The 20,259-nt window shown below is 37.9% G+C and overlaps 1 protein-coding gene across 5 annotated transcripts in view; it reads left to right on the top strand.

Moving 5' to 3' along the window:
- Positions 1 to 6,014: 6,014 nt before the first annotated feature.
- The window catches only part of UBE2E3 (ubiquitin conjugating enzyme E2 E3), a 79,371-nt gene continuing 65,126 nt past the window's right edge, over positions 6,015 to 20,259 (top strand). Inside the window, exons 1-3 of one of the 5 annotated variants that reach the window (XM_037044349.1) lie at positions 6,015 to 6,093; positions 7,555 to 7,773; positions 9,551 to 9,601. In XM_037044349.1, the coding sequence (XP_036900244.1) occupies positions 7,580 to 7,773; positions 9,551 to 9,601 (245 nt within the window). In that variant the 5' untranslated portion in view covers positions 6,015 to 6,093; positions 7,555 to 7,579. The other 4 variants (XM_037044347.1, XM_037044348.1, XM_037044350.1 and 1 more) reach the window with 4 other exon arrangements.

Raw genomic sequence — 20,259 nt, 5'->3', positions numbered from 1 at the left:
CTCTAAAAATAATGTAGTACATCATTTTAATATAGATTTTTTAGATTTTTAAAGGCAATATATAGCTTAAAAATCTTAAATTTCTAACATGTCCTTTAACTGTGTCACAATTTGATATTTTTGTAAATCTATACAGAATTATATGCAATGTCTTAATCCTTTCTCACAGTACAAACTGTATTATCCGTTTTGTTGTTTCACCTTGGTATATGTAGATTTATGTGTTTTGGGGAGCATATTGAGGGTTTGATTTTTGTACCTGGTCTAATAGGTGAATTTTTTTCTGTTGGTTTTTAGCATAGCATGTCAAAACTCCTCTCTGTCTACATTAAATACTCAGATTATTCTAATTTTTCTAAGGAGTGATTTTTTAAAAAACTTAAGTTTTGAATTCATATGTAATTTATATTGAAGTATGATATAAGGCATGGTTCTATGCGAACATTTTCCATGTTTGTAACTACTTTAATATCATTAGTAGACTAACCCTTTGTTTTTCTGTGTTTTAGGTAAAAAAAGAAAATTCTCATTTGTTATATAGAAAATCATCTAATTTTTGATTACTTCTGTTTCAGTGATCTATCTGTCCTCAAGCCCAAGCTTATTGTTTTATTTCATGTAGTGTCCCCTCACATGGCTTTTTAAAAATGGTTTTGCCTACTTTTTCTTTCTTTGTAAAAAATTATTTTATTGTTGTTCAAGTACATTCGTCTGTATTTTCTCCTCACCCCAGCCCTACCCCCTCCAAACCCACCTCCCTCCCTTGCTTCCACCCTCTCCCTTGGTTTTGCCCATGTGTCCTTTGTAGTAGTTCCTGAAAACCCTTCTCCCCTCTGTCCACTCCCTGCTACCCTCTGGCTATTGTTAGATTATTCTTAGTTTCAATGACCCTGCTTATATAACCTTAAAATTTTTTTTAAATTCTAAAACAGTCTGCTTGAATTTTTATGATTACTTTTAATTTATTAAATAAGTTATATTGTTTTAGAAAGAAGGGAAGAAAGAAACATTGATTTTTGTTGTTCCACTTATTTATGCAGTCATTGGAAGATTCTTTTTTAAAATTTTTAATTATTTATTTTTTAAAAGATTTTATTTATTTATCTTTAGAGGGGAAAGGAAGGAGAGAGGGAGAGAAATATCAATGTATGGTTGCCTCTCGTGAGTCCCCTGTTGGGAACTGGCCTGCAACTCAGGTATGTGCCCTGACTGGGAATCAAACCGGTTGTTTGGTTCCCAGGCCCACGCTCAATCCACTGAGCTACACCAGACAGGGCAGAAGATTCTTGTATGTTCCCTGTCTGAGGAGTGAACCTGCAACCTTGGCATATCAAGACCATGCTTTAATCAACTTAGCTACCCAGCCAGATGTTAAATAACTTAATTTAAAAACTGTTAAACAGTATTTATTTTCACCAAATGTATACATTTGCATTTATTTATTCACATTTTTCTTCATTATAAAAGTAGTACCTGCTTATTAAATTAATTAGAGAGGAAATGAATATAAATAGAAAGAATTAAAAAGCTTACTCATAGTTGCTCTAAAATATATAGTTAACACTTTAAAGTACGTTCCATTCATACATTTTTGTATCCCTAGCTGTAAAGATATGGTGCATAATGATTTGACAAACATTTGTTGACCACTTACTTTGTGTAAGATACCTTGCAAAGCATTGAGTCAGACTTTGACTTCACAAAATAGAAAAATCTTGCCCTCATTAACATTTTATTGTAACTTGTCTATTTTTACATATTCCTCACATGTATTTTTTTTAAGATTTTATTTATTTTAGACAGGGGAAGTGGGGCAGAAACAGAGAAAAAGAAACATCAATGTATGGTTGCCTCTTGCACGCTCCCCTACTGGGGGGGACCTGTTCTGCAACCTAGGCATGTGCCCTAAACTGGGAATTGAACCAGTGACCTTTTGATTTGCAGACTAGCATTCAATCCACTGAGCCACACCAGCTAGGGCCTCAGATGTATTTTTAATAGCTGCACATTTACTTGTATGGGTTAATTTAATGAATGATTTTCTTACAGTTGAACATTTTCAATTTTTCCCCACATTTAGAATGTCTTCTTCAAATACATTTTTTTGAAATGGAGAAATTTAGTTAAGGGGTATGAACACATTTAAAGCTCTTGACACAAGCTTCCAAATTCATTTCTAAAGGGTTATATCAATTTTCACTGCCACTGGAAAAGGACAAAAGGATTTTTTTTACCTATTTGTCACCAATAATTAAAATCATTAAAATTTGTTTTTGTTGTATTGATAGGTATATCATTTTAATTTTCCTTTTGATAACTAACACAGTTGAGGTTTTTTTACTAAGGTTAAACATTTTTATTTGTTTGAATATTCTGCGTATGACTTTTGCCTTATTAAGGTATTGACTGTGCATGGGCTCTTTATGAAACAAAGATGTGAACCCTGTTTGATATTAACCCTCCCTTATAGTCATCTCAGAGAAGAAAAGCAGGAAGTAACCAGAGTTTTGTGCCCTGAAGTCCTGGAAGTCAAAGGAAGGCTTACGTACCATTCTGCTCCCAGTCCAGGATCTGGCACGTAGCAGGTGTACCATACATGACACAGTGGAGGAATGCAGTCATGTTAAGCAGTGCACTGGACTCTGGGGGTCCAGAGACACTGAGACTAACAATGGCAAACATGGCTTGTTAAATTAAGCCTGGGCCAAGAAATGACTTCCTAGTAAACCAATCCTGATTTCATGGGTAGAAAGAGAAAATTTCATAGTCAGAGTACTAAAGGGCACAAATAACTGGTAGCATCTGAAACAACCTGAAAAAAAAAGATAGGGGTTAAATGAAGAGACACCCAGAAAAGTTACTTAGTGAAGGAAACAAAAGTGCTCTGAAATTAACAAAACAAGTTAAGTGTTTACTCTACATCCCTTATGTATGAGTTATGTTGCTGGTCATGGTGGGTGATTAAAAAGATGTGTACCCTCACTGTATTCCATAATTATTCAATTCAGAAACTTTTTAGGTAACTCAAATGATGTATTCCGGTGCAATTCTTGGTTATGCACACATGCACTTATGTACATGTATAGTGGTGAGACCCACTGAAGGCTTAGGAGAAAGCACCTCCCATACCAGGGAGGTCTAAAGGATTCTGGGGCCTTCCTTGTCTCCCCTTATGACAGGTCCTATTTGGTCACAACAACATTTGTGGGGAAAGAGGAGAGAAGGTCATTGAGGCACTCTCTGTTGCAATTGGATTTAGTATCTTTGCCCTTACCTGTGACTCTTGCAGAGTTGTGAGTGAGAAGCTGGCAGAACCCATACCACTAAGACAATAGGATACAGAGGGGGAACAATCTTTTTTGTGGTAGTAGATGTAACAACTGCTTTGTGGTACTCTTCTGAGGGGTCATATGAAAATTTCTATTACATACTTTATGGAATAATTTGCATTAGGTAAAATTTGTATACCCTCGGGGGTGATTATAAAAACATGATCCCTAATTTCAAGGGTAGACATGGCAAAAACAAGAGATAGAGAAAATTATTACAAAACAAAACAGGGTGTGCTGTGAGGAAGAACGTGGTAGAAGCAATTCATAACTTACAAGTTGCTTCTGGTCAAGTTGGTACCATCAAGTTCCTTGAAGCCAGCTGTGAGCTGGAAAGATCACTTGGAAGACCCTTTCGGTCAGATGAATAAAGGTAGCCGGGCGTCTAATATTGTGGGGGTAGGCCATGACTCTCCCTAAACTCAAGGAGCCATTTATTCTCTTTGTGATGACTTCAACTACATGGTAAATACAGTTGAACACCTATTATGTGCCGGGTACGTCGCCGAGAGCATTATCTGTATTATCACCTATTGATCCTCTGGCCCAGTTCATTGTTAGTTCTTTTCACCCACACCCCATGTCCCCAAGCTGAATTATGAATCCCATTACTAATTATTAATTGATAATTAATAATGCTCTCCTCATTCTGTTCACTTTTTTAATATAGCACTTCCCATTCTGCAGCCTACATTTCTAGCTGCCCCACCGGCCACTGAGCTCCGTAGGAGCAGCACCCATATCTCAGCACCCATATCTCCAATTTCCCAGCGTTTGTTAGTTCCTAAGTATTCTGTTGAGTAAATGTCGAGTGGAACTCTGTAGCTTCAGACTCATTGAGGAATCATGGAACTTTTGAACAAGCGAGGATTTAGAACCTTTGCCACAATTTTCTTTTACATATATGAAGACTTTAGTTGGAACAGGTAATTCCTTGAGGTCACATAAATTTGGTAGAATGAGATCAGAATCCACTTCTATAGCTTTCGAACTCCATACTTTCTTTTCTAGAAGATGCTACCAAAACACAGCTAAGTATCTTTATTTCCCAATCTCCTGACCCCACCCAAATCCTATCAGCCCTTAGTCTTCAGACAATTTCCGTGATACGAAATTTCCTAAAAGAATCCACTTTTATGTGTAGCCTTCCTTTCACAGTACCCCATTCCAAAGTCCAAACTCAAAATCGCCCAGCTTTTGCTGTAGCAGCACAGTGTAAAAGTTTGCAGTGGGGGACATTCTGTCTACATTTTCACTAATGAGCTCTTTCCACAAGGTCACTTTGATTCAGCCAAATTAAATGCTTGCTGGCACACCATAGTCTTTCTTCACCATTTCTTGAGATATGGAGATATGCTGTTCATTGTCATTGGAGTATCCTTGTTCTTATCAAAGTGGTGCACTTCAGTGAACTGCTCCCCTTCTGGACTGTGAGCTTCTAGTGCAGAATGGAGACCTGGCTTTAGTCACACAGTAATTGAAAGAGTGATTTTGTGTGTCTAGCACCTAGCAGTATAGCCCTCAAAAAAGTTCAGAATGACTGCATCTTTGGAAAATTACAGAAATGTAACTTACTCTTCAGAGTTGTGAGCAACCCTCTACCAAAAATTGTGTTTGGAGGAAAAATAAGTAAATATCTTGGCGCACTGTCTTTTTTTTTCTTCTTTAATTCATCTGTTAGGAGTGCCATTCTCACTCCCTCTGTGAACTCCACATTCTCCCAGCACCTCTGCCCCTGGACACTTGTGGGAGAGGAATCCACAAATTCCTTTGGGGCTCCATCACTGAAACAAGTTCTCAGTAGTTGGTGAAGTCTGCACTGCAAACAGGAAGTTTTTGTACTTTTGTCTAGTATGTGCCTGGGGCAAAAACTGCACAGTCCACCTGGAGACTGCAAGACAGAATGATAGAGGGACACTAATCTTCACTATCCTCATCTGTGTGGACATTCTGACCCTGTCAGTCGGGGCTTCTCTTTCCAGAACTGTCATCTAGCATGCACATCAGAATAGCCCTGCAGCAAATTGTCATGTTTGAAGCTCCTAACTCCTTTTCTTCACTTTAAACATTCTTGCATGGGACAGTTAAACAAATGTTTTGGAATTTTAAGTTTCAAAGGATCAGACGGATTGTCCTCTCTGGCAGGCTGGGGGCCAAAGAGAAACTGGCAGATCCCATAATGTAGAATCCCTTTTTCCTCCCTCAATGCTTTAAGACCCTATCTTGCCCCTTTAGCTCATATGAGGGGCAAGACAGCTTTCCTCCACCTGCGTGGCTGGCCTCCTCAAAGACATCTATTAGTCTCCAGTCTTGCAGGGCAACGAGGGACTCTTGACCACGCGCCCAGGGCCCTTGTCCAGTCGTGGGGCTCTGGGGTCCACGCCAGCCCTGCACAGACAGACGGGATGTGGCCAGTCCTAAGGATGACCTCGCTCAGCCCGCCCCGAAGGCGCGCGGGCCCCAGCCTGCCGGGCAGGTAGTCCAATGGGCAGCCTCGCTCTGGAGGCGGGCTCAGGCCGGAAGCCACCCCGCGGCACAGCAGCCCCGCGAGACGGCGCCCGCGCCCCCGCCCTCTCAGGCACTGGCTCCGAAGCCAAGGGCGGCAGGGGCCAACCCGCCGGGTCCCCGCCGCGCTCTTTGTCCTGGCCGCGCGCGGGCAGACGCGTGCGCCCCCCGGGTGAAGGCAGGCGCGGAGAGAGCGCGCGGGAGCGCGCGGGAACAGCTCGTGCCCGCCGAGCGCCGGCGGCGCGCGCCCCTCCGCCAGGCAAGCAGCGAGCACGCGCACCGCCGCCGCGCCCGCCCCTCCCCCTGCACTCGCGTCGGAACTTGCTGACTGCGCCGCCGGGAGGAGCCGAGCCGGGCGGCGGCGGCGGGAGGCCACAGCGCGCGGGGGTCTCCCGCGTCCCTTCCGCCTCGTCGGGAGCTCGCGCCCTCGCCCAGCCGAGCTCCCACTCCCCCCCATTTTTTTCCGAAGGCGCTGGGCGGCGCCACCCTCCGGCCGGAGCCCGGCACTGCACAACCCCCTCCGACTTTCAATGTTCCACACTCCCCGGCCAGAGCCTCCTCGGCTTCTTTTTTTCCCTCCCCCCCCTTTCCCCCCCCCAGCTGCCTCCATTTCCTTAAGGAAGGGTTTTTTTCTCTCTCCCTCCCCCACACCGTAGCGGCGCGTGAGCGGGCCGGGCGGGCGGCCGAGGTAAGGCGGAGGGGCCGGGGGGCCGCGTGGGGGGCGGCCGGGGCGGCGGCGGTGGGGGAGGGGGTGGGGGCGGGCAGCTTTGTTCACGCCGGGCGCCCGCGCCGCCGGTGTCCGCGAGCCGCGGCGGGGCCGGCTGGGCTGCTCGCATCACTTGGCGCCCGGCGCGGCGAGCGCTGCCCGCGGCCCCCGCGCGGCCCTCCCCACAAAGGGCCGCGGAGCTGCGTGGCCGCCGCCGCCGGCCGTGGCTCGCCTCCGCGGGTGCGGAAATTTGTTGCACTTCTTGGGGCATTGTTTGTTTGTTTGTTTTTCTTCTGATTTTTTTTTTCGTTATTTTGACAAAATGTCGGTCCGTGATGTAAAAATTGAGCGAGGAACCTTGATGGCATTGGGAGCTTTGCAGAAGGTGCAGTTTGGATTCTGCTTTTCCCAGGGTGGCAGCTCGGTCTTGGCCGGATGAATCTTTGCTGCTGGCCGTGGAAACGGCTAGAGGAGCTCGTTAGTTGATTTTTAAATTTCTAAGTGTTGTATTTAAAGGATTACGTGCACAGAGGAGGAATCGCCACCTTAAATAAGCATATGGGCGATTAACAGGGGATGTTTTCCTCTCGGAAGGGGAATTTGGTAGCTTTGACCAATGTCAGTGTGTAAATATTTAGACGTTATTAGTGACTTTTGAACATTTTTCAGCGAGATTTGTTATTTACAGTGTGTCATATGTTATTAATGCTGGTTGCCTAAGTTCCCTGGCAAATCTGCTTCATGCCTTCTGAGAAAGTAGACAATTGATAGATTGTCCAAGGGATGGAAAAAATGTGAGTGGGTTTTCTAACTTGAGTTCGGTAAATCCCTGAACGCAGGCGTTGTGAGACACACCACCTCTTCTGTAACCTTGCTGGACCATGTGATAGATAAGTGTGGACACTTGAAGCGTTCTCATTAAAATGTGATTTTAGGTGAATATTAAGAGAAGAATGTGCTCTTGGCTTGTTTCTTAGACTTAACCTTTCCTTTCTTCTCCCCCTTTCTTAAAAGTTTTCCAAGTAACAACTTCATCAAGATGTCCAGTGATAGGCAAAGGTCCGATGATGAGAGCCCCAGCACCAGCAGTGGTAGTTCAGATGCAGACCAGCGAGACCCAGCCGCTCCAGAGCCTGAAGAACAAGAAGAAAGAAAACCTTCTGCCACCCAGCAGAAGAAAAACACCAAACTCTCTAGCAAAACCACTGCTAAATTATCCACTAGTGCTAAAAGGTAATGCGTAAAAGAAGAATTAAGCACACGGTCAGGTTGTCTTCCAAATGGTTGGACACTTTTGTAGCAGTAGTTCAAAAAAATTTACTTCGTGGTCAGTTTTGTTTGTACTTGAATGCGTTGTCATTCTTCAGGTGGTATGTATATAAGCCATCTCCCTAGAATTATACTTTTACGCAAACTTATTCTCTACTTCGGTAACTTCAGTAAGAGTGCCCTTGAGTAAAGATTAGATTTATATTCTCACAGATTGTTTAAGGAGTTGGGCAAGGAAAATTTGGTGAACCCAAATTAGTTGGTACATTGAGGATGTTCCTTTTAACCAGTCATACTCTTATTCATTGAAATTGACACACAGATCAGCAGTGCCTGTCTTCATGAAACTTAATGATCAGAAACAATCATGTTTGCTAGGATATTTGTAAATTCACTGCCTTGGTTATGTTTGAAAGCACATTCGAAAACTGTGATTCATACATGCTTTCAGTTTTTTACACATGTATTTTAAGTCATGCATCCCAGATAATTACTTTTTGTAGTTGAATTATGGTTATACCTCCAAATTCCTGTGAGGGCAAATACAGCTGATAGGTAGCCATTTACAGTTTTAGGTGGCTCTTGGTGATTGAAAACTTTATTTTGTCCTTGTGCCTTTTCCCTCTTGAACTTGTGAATATGCTTGACACTTTAATACTCAACAGCAGGACAAACGTATTTTGTTGGGTATACTCGAAAGATCATTTGATTTTTATTATCAGTGATGGTGAAAATAATGTGCTGTCAACGTGGGACTCCATCAGTGGTAGTAGTGGAATATCCAAGAATTCTAGTAATTATACATCAGATGTACCTACAGTATTAGTATTGACATTTTGTTGGTTGTCATTGATCACAGCCATAGGGAAAAGGAAATATAAAACTGGTCAAATATTGGCATTTGGTAGTGGTGAAAAAGTACTCTTATTTTTCTATGGATTTTTAATCTTGTATCAATAATTAAGTGTTAATAACGAGAATATTTTATTAAATAACAGCAGTCTTTGCAATAATTTGTAATCTGTCAATTTGTTGTAATGTTATTGAGGAACATTTTTAAAATGTTAAGTTTTGGAAGCATTTTAAATTTGAATATAATCAGTAACTGTTTTCCCCTCTTTACTGAGAGTTATATAATGTGTCTCTTTATCTTTTTTCTCCCCAAATTTATTAAATTTAAGTGTCGTACTTAAGATTAGGGAAAACAGATATGGTTAAATAATGCAAGAGTCCTTTGGAAGTTTCTCATGGGTAAAGACATTTGTAAATTTTAAACTTCTTTTTTACAGGTAAAATATCAAAACTATTAATGTGTCAGAGCAGTAGCTTGTTAATTCTTACCTTGGTAAAAGTGACTTGAAGTCATTGTCAAATATTCTAGTGCTTTCCCTCCTCCCTTTTTGTCTTATTTGCATATAAGCTTGAAAAGAGAATTTCTTTGGTAAAAAGTGTTTTAAAATAGATTTTATATCCTTTACTGAGTGCTAGTGGAGGACTATTTCTCAAAACAGGTGTAAATGTCTTACTTATTTACAGTAGCAAGTGAGAAAAAAAGCTGCAAAGTTTCTGTTAAGGGATTTGGGTTATGCCTCTGAGAACAAAGAGGAAGCAGCCATGTTAGCATTACTGAAGGCAAAGCCAGCCTTGCATTTAACTGCATGGTGGTAGAGGGCAGTGTAATTCCCCGGTTATTCTGTAGACTCTCTCAAATCCTTTTTGTCTGTTCTCATTTCACTAACAGAATTCAGAAGGAGCTAGCTGAAATAACCCTTGATCCTCCTCCTAACTGCAGGTAATAAACAAATTTTGTTAATTTAGTTTCAAATTGTGGGGAAAATATCCAGATCAATGTATTGTCCATGGATGTGTGTGCTGCTGAAGAGGCTACATTTGCTGCTTTTCAGTTTTGCAAATGGATTAAACAGTATCTATGGTGAATTAAATAAATTTGGGAGAAAAAATACTTTTTAGCATGTGTTATACATTTTGGACTTAGGTTCTGATTTTGTGCTTTTTACTGAGATTAGTGTTTATGGTGATGATTTTTGTTGGTTGTAATGTTTCTGTAGAGTGTGTTTATTCAGAAGCATATTGCAGAAACTTGTAAAATTTTTCTAAGTTTTAAAGTTACTGCTTATGTGCTACCTGAACTGACCTTCCAAATTTAGAAATCACTGAATGTGTTACAAATGTAAATGCAGTAAACAAGAGTATCGTGGTTTCTGTGTGATTTATTCAGTAACTTGCCTTAAGGACAAATTTTATGTGCTAAGCTAATGGTTTTAGTTATTTTCTAGAGAATGCATTGTTGGAATTATTTACATTTTAATCAAATGTCCTAATTACTTGGGAACATTCTTAGTAATTTACGTACTTGAAATATATGTATGAGAAGCAGTAAATGAATTGGAATTTGTGGAAAGAATTCATTTCAGTGGAACTCATGTAGAATAATTTAAGGTTGTTGGTTAGTATACGGTGCATTAAAACAACTGGTTGATAATTTTTTTGTTTGAAACATGTTTTCAATTCATCTTAGTGCTGTGTTTTCAACAGTGACTTTATGGTTTCCAAAATTCATCAAACTTAGAAAAACAATCTTATAAATAACTTGCATAGAGATATGTACTCAAGAATGAAAGTGGCTGGTAGAAATAAGGCAGTGCTGTGGTTTGGCATGAAAATGTTTTCTTGTCTTACCTGTATTCTTGCTAGAAAGTTGTGTACACTTGTGATGATGAGACCTATCTCTAAAGTCTATTTGAGATATGATAGGGTATAATCCAATTACTTCCTGCTTTGTGTGTTAACCGATCCTCAGATAAGGTGATCCGATTCTGATTTATCTAGTGAATTAACAGTTTTGCTCATATTTATGATCAGCAATTTCAGTTCCAAAAGGAAACATGAATGTAAACTAATCCTAAACAGATAGTGGAATGTCATATCTGAAAGTATTATTTAACAAGCTGTGCTGTCCAGTGGTGTAGCCGCTAGTCACTTGGGGCTATTCTCTGCTTCAGCTTAGTCCAAAATGAGATGTGTTCTAAATGTGAAATCCATAAAATCCAAATTTTGAAAACTTAGTACGAAGAAAAGAATGTAAAATAATCTTACTGATGTACATTTTTAAATTACGTGTTGAAATGAAAATATTTTGGATATATTGGGTATATAGAATATGGCTTAAAATAAATCTCACTTTTATCTTTTACCATTTTAATGTGGTTGTTAGAAAATTTAAAGTTACATATATGGCTTGTATTTGTATTGAATGTATTCGTATTGAACAGCACTGCTCTAGAGAATAAATAAGTCGAAGTATTTTCAGGCTTCTAAAATATTATGTCAATCAGTAGCCATTTAGGAGTTGGGGGTCAAGTTAAATTTGCTCTCTTGAAGTATCACCTCATTTGCACAGTGTATTTTGATATTTCCTATTACAAAAGGTATAAGGAACTATCAATTCAAAGCTCTTAAATGTTTCAAAATTTCATGTAAGGTCAAACATTATTAAAGGTTTCTGTTGATTTTCTGCAAATGGCTCAAAGTGTTGTATATGCATAAATCTAGAGAGTCCAGGAGACTTTGTTGAATGCCTTTAGAGTAATATCGTAGCTTTGCAGTTGAAGAAATATGCTGTTCAGTTTAACACAGCAATGGTTCCACAAGGTCACTGAGGATTTTTTTAGAGGAAGTAGAATCTTTCTAGAAGATAGGAAGTTAGCTCGTTTTTATTGTTCTTTTTGTGTACTACATTTAATTTCAGTCTGTGAAATAATGTTTCACATTAAATGATTAGACTAATGAAATAGCAAATACAGACTTCTGGCTTGCTTCTGAACAGTATCATCTTTCCTTTCCCGTGTCAGAACATAAGTTTACTGTCAACTATTGCAGTTGACATCTTTCAGTTCTCAAATTCTTTAATTTATGCGTTTATTTGTAACTGTGAGTGATTAAAGAAAAAACCGAAAATAAGTCTTAGTAGAGAAGTCTTAGAAGAAACACTAATTAAGTGTTTCTTAATTAGTTTGGGTACAATCTTTTTCCTTATACCTGATGTGTAAAATATCCACATACTATTATGCTGTATGTGTTATTATAAGTGTCTTTCGTTTCTTTTGGGTGGAATACCTAGTCCTTGTCTTTGAGCGGGAGTTTGGAACATTGAGTGTTTAGGGGAGGCATTTTAGGATTTTTGATAGTGAAGTCCAAGTTTGTGTTGTACCTGTACTCATGTCAGGTATGTGACAGATTCTGGTGTTCTTGTAATTCACAGGTACATCAGTGAGAATTTTAGTTTTATGGTGATTATGTAGATCAAATGTCTTATGTTATTAAAATGGGATTCTATATTAATTTTAGAATATATGAACCTATATTACATGAAACTGATGAAACCTATTTCTTTTGACTTTCATGTGTAGTTAATCAGAATTCCATTAAAGTTTTTAATGTGATTTTTACAAGGTTGTCAAAAGTATGTGACAGATTTAATTGTTCCTCAGGGAAGAAATGAAAGTATATCTGTGTACATTTAGGAAAAAGTTGAATGAAATATAAGGTAACTTTGTAAAACCACAATTATTCAGACTAGATTAAGATTTAAGTTCCTTTCTATGTCTAATTAATGAAATATCCTTTACTACATAGCTATGTCTAATACTGTATTCACCCCTGGTGATCCTAGAATAGACTTAATTGTTGAATTATGTGTGTAGCCTTGAGCTTGTTTGAATATATTTTGATACTATTGATATTTCTTTTGCTGATAGTATAAAAGTTTGATAAAATGTTATTATATGGCACTCTAAGTTTTTAGGTATTGGAGTGCCTTAGGCCAAAGCATCATCCTCAATGTAGATGTGTTATTCTGTGGTTTAAATTTATACTCTCTTACATACTATAATCTAGATTAGGATATAAATAGTTGATGAGAATGAAGAGAAATTGTATTATGGGCATTTTCTTACCTGTTTTCAGGGAAAGTTAATGACTAGAATTGTTGAATGTTGTGCTGTTCAGACATTTACCTGTTTCCCAAAGTGTGTTCTTGTTCTCTCAGTTACCACTTGTATAAGCAACAAAAATATAGTAAGATGCTGGATTTTTAACTCTAATTCTTTCATACATGAGAAAGTACAAGTACACATTCTTAAGAGATTTTTTAAATATATTCAGATTAAATCTGTGTTAAAGGAGATATTCAGGGACATTCGTAAGTTGTTTTTGTACGTGGGAAAGTTTTACTGGAAGGAGGCTTTACATAAAGTATCAAGTTATAATATTAATGTGTTTATGGTGCAAAGCCTGAAAGCAGGTACTACAATACTTGTCAATTTTGCTAACTTCCTTGTTTTTAAAAATAATTAATAAAAGGAGCAATTAAATTCAAAACCAGAAGTTGGCAACCCTTGATTTAGTCATAAGCTTCTGTCTGTGGATGAACACCTCCTTTTGAGGATTATTACCACTTTTCAACGTTTTCTGGGCTGGACTAGAACTCTGTTGCTCAGAGAGTAATCTTGACACCGGCATCATCTGCATCAGAGGCGAGACGGTTAGAACTGTAGAATGTTGCCTGCCCCCACTGCAGATGTATGAATCCGAACTTGAACTTCAACAAGATTCCCAGGTGGTTGTGTGTACATTAAAGATTGAAAAGCACTGGTGCTGGAGCTGGACTGTCTGGGTTCATGTCCCCAGCTGGCACTTAACCAGCTGTGTTACCTTAGATAAGTTATGGAATAGTTCTCTTTCTGTTTCTTTAGCTGCAAATGGAGATTAAAAAGATACCTTCTTTATAGATTTGTTGTGAGGATCGGATGAGTTAATACGTTTTAGTTTTGTAGCAGTGTAAATCGGGTCCAAAAAGTGGCCACAGTATGATTAAAAATATTAGGAGACAGTTTCATAGCTTGTCTCTTTCTTGCTTACATTTCCTCCTGTACATCCCTCCTACCTTAGGGATAATTTCATCTTAATCAGTTCAGCACTCATTTATTGAAAACATATTTGACGTTAATAGAAGCAGTTACTTGGAACTTGAGTAAAAAAAGAAAATGTAAGAATATTGGGCAAAGATGAACAAATAGTATATCCCCATTAAAGGAATATGCATAAGGTTAATGATACTTAGCTCAGTAGAGAATGCTTTGACTGTCCAGGAAATTAAAATGGAAAATTTTTAAGTAAGGTTGATGGTTGTTGGTCCTTTTAAATATTTCATTATAAGAATTTGAAGTTTTACCAAGAATGAGATTGTCAATATTTATAAAATATAGATTCTGAATTGATTTAGTTTACCAGTTACCTAAGCATAGTATCCTTTCCTTGTCTCTGATCTAAGGAGAGATTTGGAAGCTTTTCCTGGTTGGTGAATGAAGGCAGGTCTTCGTCAGAATAAACTGTGATATCTACATAGCTTTGTTGCTTGCTTCTATAGTACCACTGGATTATAAACTCTCCCACGGATAGAGATTGCTTTTTTTTTTTTACGTATATATTTAATTGTTGGTATTATTCATATTAGTGTGTGGTATGTGAATGCACTGCATTTTATAAAACAAATTATGTCTCATGAGTCATTTAGTCTTTTCATTTTCAACTCCAGAGTATTAACTTATAATTGGAAGCTTGATTTGTAAAACAGATAAATACAGAATTACTCTCAGTGAAGGTATTTTCTATCCCATCCTGTTGTGGGCATCTACCAATGGATAGTTACTATTTTATTATTAATTAATTAAATCTTGGCATCAACGTAGACCTCAAAAATCATGAGGATTTTTCTCGGCATTTGGACATTATTGATAATTTTAAATATTTTCAGCAAGCTAATAGTTGTTTCAGCACAGTTATGAATACAGAATGTACTATATTAGTGCTACATACTATAATTATTTACTTGTTGGTCTCCTCTCTGCAAGAAATCATGTTCTTTTGAAAGGAGGACTCTCGTAACATTTTTGTGTCTCTTGACTTCACACAGTGCTTTCTGCATGTGATGATTTGTGAATAAATTGAAATCTGTCAGATTGACAGGAATAGAAATTTCAGGCAAAATAATGACTTTGGAGTGGAGAAAATATGTTAAATTTGTCATATTTTCATAATTGTAATTTTTAATATTCAAATGTATACTTAGCTACCTTTTTCAATAACAGAAAACTGATACAGTAATTACAGTGAGCCTAATTATTTACCTCATGTGCACATCTTTGCCAGTGTGGCAGAAGGACTCAGTACTGTTGTGACTAAAACCATTTTCCAAAAGAATGATGTAATTAAAACTATTCTTGTACCCCAAAAGGCCATATTTTTATTAGGGATCTGTTAAGTTTAATGAAAATAATTACTAGAAAGTGAGTGGAAACAGTGTGCATTCTCAAAAATAATATGGTTATTTTTGCAGCTACATCCAAGACTCTCAGATTGTTTTGTCCTTTCAGTAGGTAAGCAATTGGTACCTCATTCCCTCCTTGAATGAAGTGATGGAACAACAGATGGATATGTTTACTCATAAAAAATCAACAAGTCATTTTTGCTTATAATGCAAGAATAAGAATGGAGAACTTGATCTGCCATTCTGGTCTTCCCTACAAAAGTGAGATTAAAAACATAAAAGCACTTGTAGATCTAGAGAAATAGAATTTTTTTTCCTCTTCCCAAACTGCTTTTGACAGGGAAGTGAGCTTAACGTTCTGTTACAATCTAGTTAGAAACATCTGTGAACTTTTACTGTTTGTTTTGTCTCTGCATGAGTGCTTCTTAAATGGGGGGCCACTTTTGCCTCCCTATTTGCCCCACCTCTAACTCCTCCAGAATTGGCAGTGGCTTGGAGACCTCTTTTTTTTTTTTTTTTTTTTGCTTTTCACACCTTGGAAAGAAAAGGGGCTGCTACTGACCCTTCAGTAAGTAGAAATCAGGGATGCTGCTACATTACCTTACAGTACGTAGGACTGCCCCCTCTCCCCCGCCAAAAACAAAGAATTATTTGGATTAAAATACTGGTTGTGATTGAGGTTGAGAAATCTTGCTGTAGATATTTATTTTTACCTTGCTTCTTGAATTTTTGTGTAGTTTGCTTTTGAACAGCCTATCTTACTAGTGATGCCTGCCTAATATATTCTATACTTTCCTTGGAGCTGGTGTCCCCACCTTCCACTACTTTGGTGCTATAGTTTATGTAGTATTATCTGATATGTGTGCATGATATTATTGATGTGAACTCACAGAAGTGGCTCTCTACAGTGCCTGCAAAATTACGGTCTGTTGAGGCCAGAGATACTTAGAGTAGTATTTTTATTTCTTATGTCTTCTACTAATTAATTATACCCCACATGATCTAACTTTAGGCTGGTAGAGTCTGTGTTCTCCGAGGGATATTGAAGTATCATCAAGGAAAAATGCCACTGGAAAATCATCAGAATTCAGCTTTACATTTCATTTGGTTTTTATTTTCAAAATTAAAAACAAAATTATTAAAATTATTTGTTTCTATTATAAGTTCACAGTTTTTTATTTTAAATCATTGGGGTCAGATATATTTCAGAATGCAGACATTTTCAGATTTTAGAAAGAGAATATGCTCTGTTTTTTGTATTTTATGTAATGCCTTCAGTAAGATCTGGGGCAGCACTTCATAATCAAACATATTCGCATTTCTAAACCAGAAATGTATGAGCATCATATTTCATGGGATAAATAGAGGCTACAAATATTTTAAGTTAGTTCGTGTTTGGTGTTACTGACAAATTACTTTGCTCCAAACTTTTTAAAAAAACTTTGATCCCCCCCACCCCCCGCCCAGAGATTTTGAGATTCCAGAATTAGGCGTAAGCAGTTGTGGTCCTATACTACTTCTGTTACAATGATAAATGACCACAGTTGTGTTAATCATAGTGAGGGTGTTTTAAAGTCTTGTTCTGCTTTCCTTTCTTTTACCTGTTTTCTAATAGCTGTTTTTAATTTCTTAGTCATTACTTTGGGGTCATTGCTTTTTGTTGTTGTATAATTTGTATGCTTAACTAGAAAAATATTGAGACTCTTGGTTTTAGATTTTTTTCCCCTATGAGGTGAAACTATAAGTATCATTTTCTTTTGAAGTTATTCTGTGTATATTGAATTAGTTTTCTACCTCACTATCAAATATTATCTTTTGATCATTCCATTTTTTAGATATATAGAAAAGAAGATATCTTTTAATACTTCGACACAGTATTTGCCATTTTTATGTATACATTTTGTCTTGCAGCATTTGAGGCAATTTGGCTTTAAAGGGTATGCTAAGTTTTGCTAACTGTGTTGCATTAACAAACTTAGAAGGCTTATAACATATAAATATAAAACTTTATTTTTCTTGCTCATAGGAATTTCACTGTAGGTTCAGGAACTTTTATGGATAGCTCTTGCGTGTGTTGACTCATATTTGCTGCTTGCATCTTACAGCTCAGTCATTTGGAACATGTGTCCAGGCAAGAGAGCTGAAGGGTCCTTATGCCAGCTTTTAAGTGCTCTGGTCTAGAAGTAAGACATGAATTAATCACATGGCCTCGACTAACTGCAAGGTGGCGGGAAAGCATGGGGAAGCATATGGGGATTCAGTGAGAAATCAATTTCTCGACACAAAAACATATATACTTCCATGAATAGGTGACTTTCACTGTCACTGCCAAAGTGGAAGGAGGACGTAATTGAGCATCCAGCCTGACACTACTGGATTCCACAGTACAGTGCCTGTTAATAAGCTATCTTGTTTAATTTCCCGAACAACCCTATGATATAAGTATTGTTCTTGTTAAGATTTTAAAACTGAATCTGAGAGTTGAGAAATTGCTGGTTGTCACAAACGTAGCTCATATATGCAACAGATCCAGGCAAAACTGTAGGCTTTGACATGGAAGTAAGCACTTTTGGCTTCTGTACAGTGCTGCTTGAGAAATTAGGTAAAAGGAATCAGAGTTGATTATGGGTCCGGAGGTGCATGCTTAGTGTAAATAAATATCTCATTTGTTTGCTTTAGTCTCTTGAAGGATCCAGAATACTGTTTCAGTGGGGTTTTTAGAACATGGTTAAGTATGGTGACTTGGAGAAAAGCAAGTTTCCTTCTTTGGCTTGAGGGTGCTAAGTTTTCTTCTATTTGAAAAAAATTATTTAGAAGCATTTGCTTTTCAGGCCACATTCCCCAACTTGCCAGCTTTCTTGTCCTGTTCCTCTTACCTTGTAAGGAGGAGGGTTCAGGATCGAATATGATCATAATGGAAAAGGCAAATCTTTGTTCTCTAGTTTGTATGTGGCTTTCCTGTGGGCCAAGGAGTAACTTTAAATTTACCTCTGCTTTTTTTGGTGGGGTATTGTGAAGCAGTCCATGTTTATGAATTGCTTTGAAGTGGAAAAACTCTCTGCAGATAAGAATTTTTAGCTTCATGGAGAAAAGCCCCCTACTCACATCGGATTTTGGGAGAATTTTAATGCTGATTTCCTAGCAACGTGTACACTTACTATTTTTTAATACTAGTACCAGATGTGATTTTTTACAGAAATTTGGCTTTATATTAGATTCCTCCTAAATTTGTCTTGTTTTATATAGGTTCATAGTTTATTTAAGTAGTGTTTTTCCTATACTTGTGAATTTGTACAAAAATTATTCATAGTTATTAGTATGTGGATTTCCTTTTTTTCTTGAGAATCCCCTTGGAAGAAGGACTGGTTCACTTATCAGAATGTTTTTCTAGGTGACCCGATAGGTTTATATGGTTTATTTTAGATTAATGAAATAAGTTTTACAAATGACTCTGTACCTTGTATGTTGTTTAAATGCAATATAAAGTTAGATTCTAAAGCTTTGAGATTTTTCTCCATTAACATTTCATTGGTTTTATAAAGATGTATATGTAAACAGCATAAGCTTGTATTTAGTCCCTGCTTTGGATGGTGAGTAGAAAGTAATTAATTTTAAGGATAATGGCCATAGGGTCAGATTTCTAGGATCACTCAAATTTTTAAAAATCCCAGTCTTGCTCTTACTGGGGTGGCTCAGTGGGTTGAGCATGGTTCTGCAAACTGAAAGGTTGCCAGTTTGATTTGATTCCTTGTTTGATTCCTGGTCAGGGCACATGCCTGAGTTGTGGGCCAGGTCCACAGTTAGGGGCATCCAGAGGCAACCACACATTTATGCTTCTCTCCCTCCATTCCTCTCTCTCTATAATTAGTATCCCAGTTCTGCCCTGACCCGGTGGCTTAATTGATGGAGCATTGTCCAGTACACTAAAAGGTTGCCTGTTTGATCTCTGGTCAGGACACCTATGTAGGTTGTGAGTTCGATTCCTGGTCAGGTACATATGGGAGGCAACTGATAAATGTTTCTTTCTCTCCTTCTGTCTCCCCCTCTCTTTCTCTCTCTTCCTCTCTCTTCTTCAACCTCCCCCTGTCTCCCTTTCAGTCTTCTTAAAATCAATAAACATAGGCTCTGGTGAGGATTAAACAAAAAATCCCAGTTATCTCTGTTTGGTCCTTGTTGTGCATACTGATTGTTTCAATTTTTTGGTTATTTGCAACAGGCAAGACTTTGAAAAGAATGCAGTAGTGCTATGTTCATTCATTGTCCAAGATTTAGTTTGCCTGTTTTGGAGGGATTTGAATCATTTATGCCATTCCAAAGTTTCTTTGCTGCTTCACTGTCCCAGAGCAAATATACTTTGTCATTCTGTTTAACTTCTGGCTTGTCTGGGGAGAAATAAAGACATCTCTGGTCTGAAATTGCTTTTGGGAGTATAGCTCCACATGTTTTGGTGTGAATGAAAGGCCTAGGGAAACATGAATTTTGTTACCTTTTTTTTCCTTTACTTATAAATCATCATGATGATCCTCCCGTTAAATCCATGTGTCTCACTTTTTATAAACACCATTCATTCCCTTTCTGAGGTGGTTATTTGTAGTTCATTTTGCCATTTACAAGCTTATAGGTCCTTTACAAATGGATCATTTTTTCACATTAAATTTTAGTGGGTCAAGAATCCATTTATTTTGAGTCCCCTTAGAGAATCGATCATAGAAGATTGTGACTACATGTTTTTTATAGCTTCCTATTGCTTTCTGTAGTCTTCTCAATTTAAACAGAAGCAACAACAAAATATAGAAGGCACCATAAGGCCTTGCTTTCATGGTTTTATTTTTGTTTCACACTTGTTTCTAAGAGTATTTGTTGGGTATGTGATATATAGGCTTGTAGTAAATTTACCTGCTGTATTAATGAGGCAAAGTCTGGCATTTCGAAGGGTTCAAACACACTTAGATGCATGTGATTTGTGTAGAATTCAGTGGCAGTTTTAACTAGTATATCTTTAGATTTTCTTTATTTTCTTTACACCAAGGTCTGTTTAAAAGTTTAAAAGACATTTCTGTTACAGACTCTCAGATGCTTATTATCCCCATATCCATCAGAGG

Source organism: Sturnira hondurensis, unplaced genomic scaffold, assembly GCF_014824575.4.
Source record: "Sturnira hondurensis isolate 20B ecotype Veracruz unplaced genomic scaffold, ASM1482457v3 Scaffold0004136, whole genome shotgun sequence".
NCBI classification, from domain to species: Eukaryota; Metazoa; Chordata; class Mammalia; order Chiroptera; family Phyllostomidae; genus Sturnira; species Sturnira hondurensis.
Note: the sequence above shows the minus strand (reverse complement) of the source record. Positions and strands in the feature narration are given on the sequence as shown.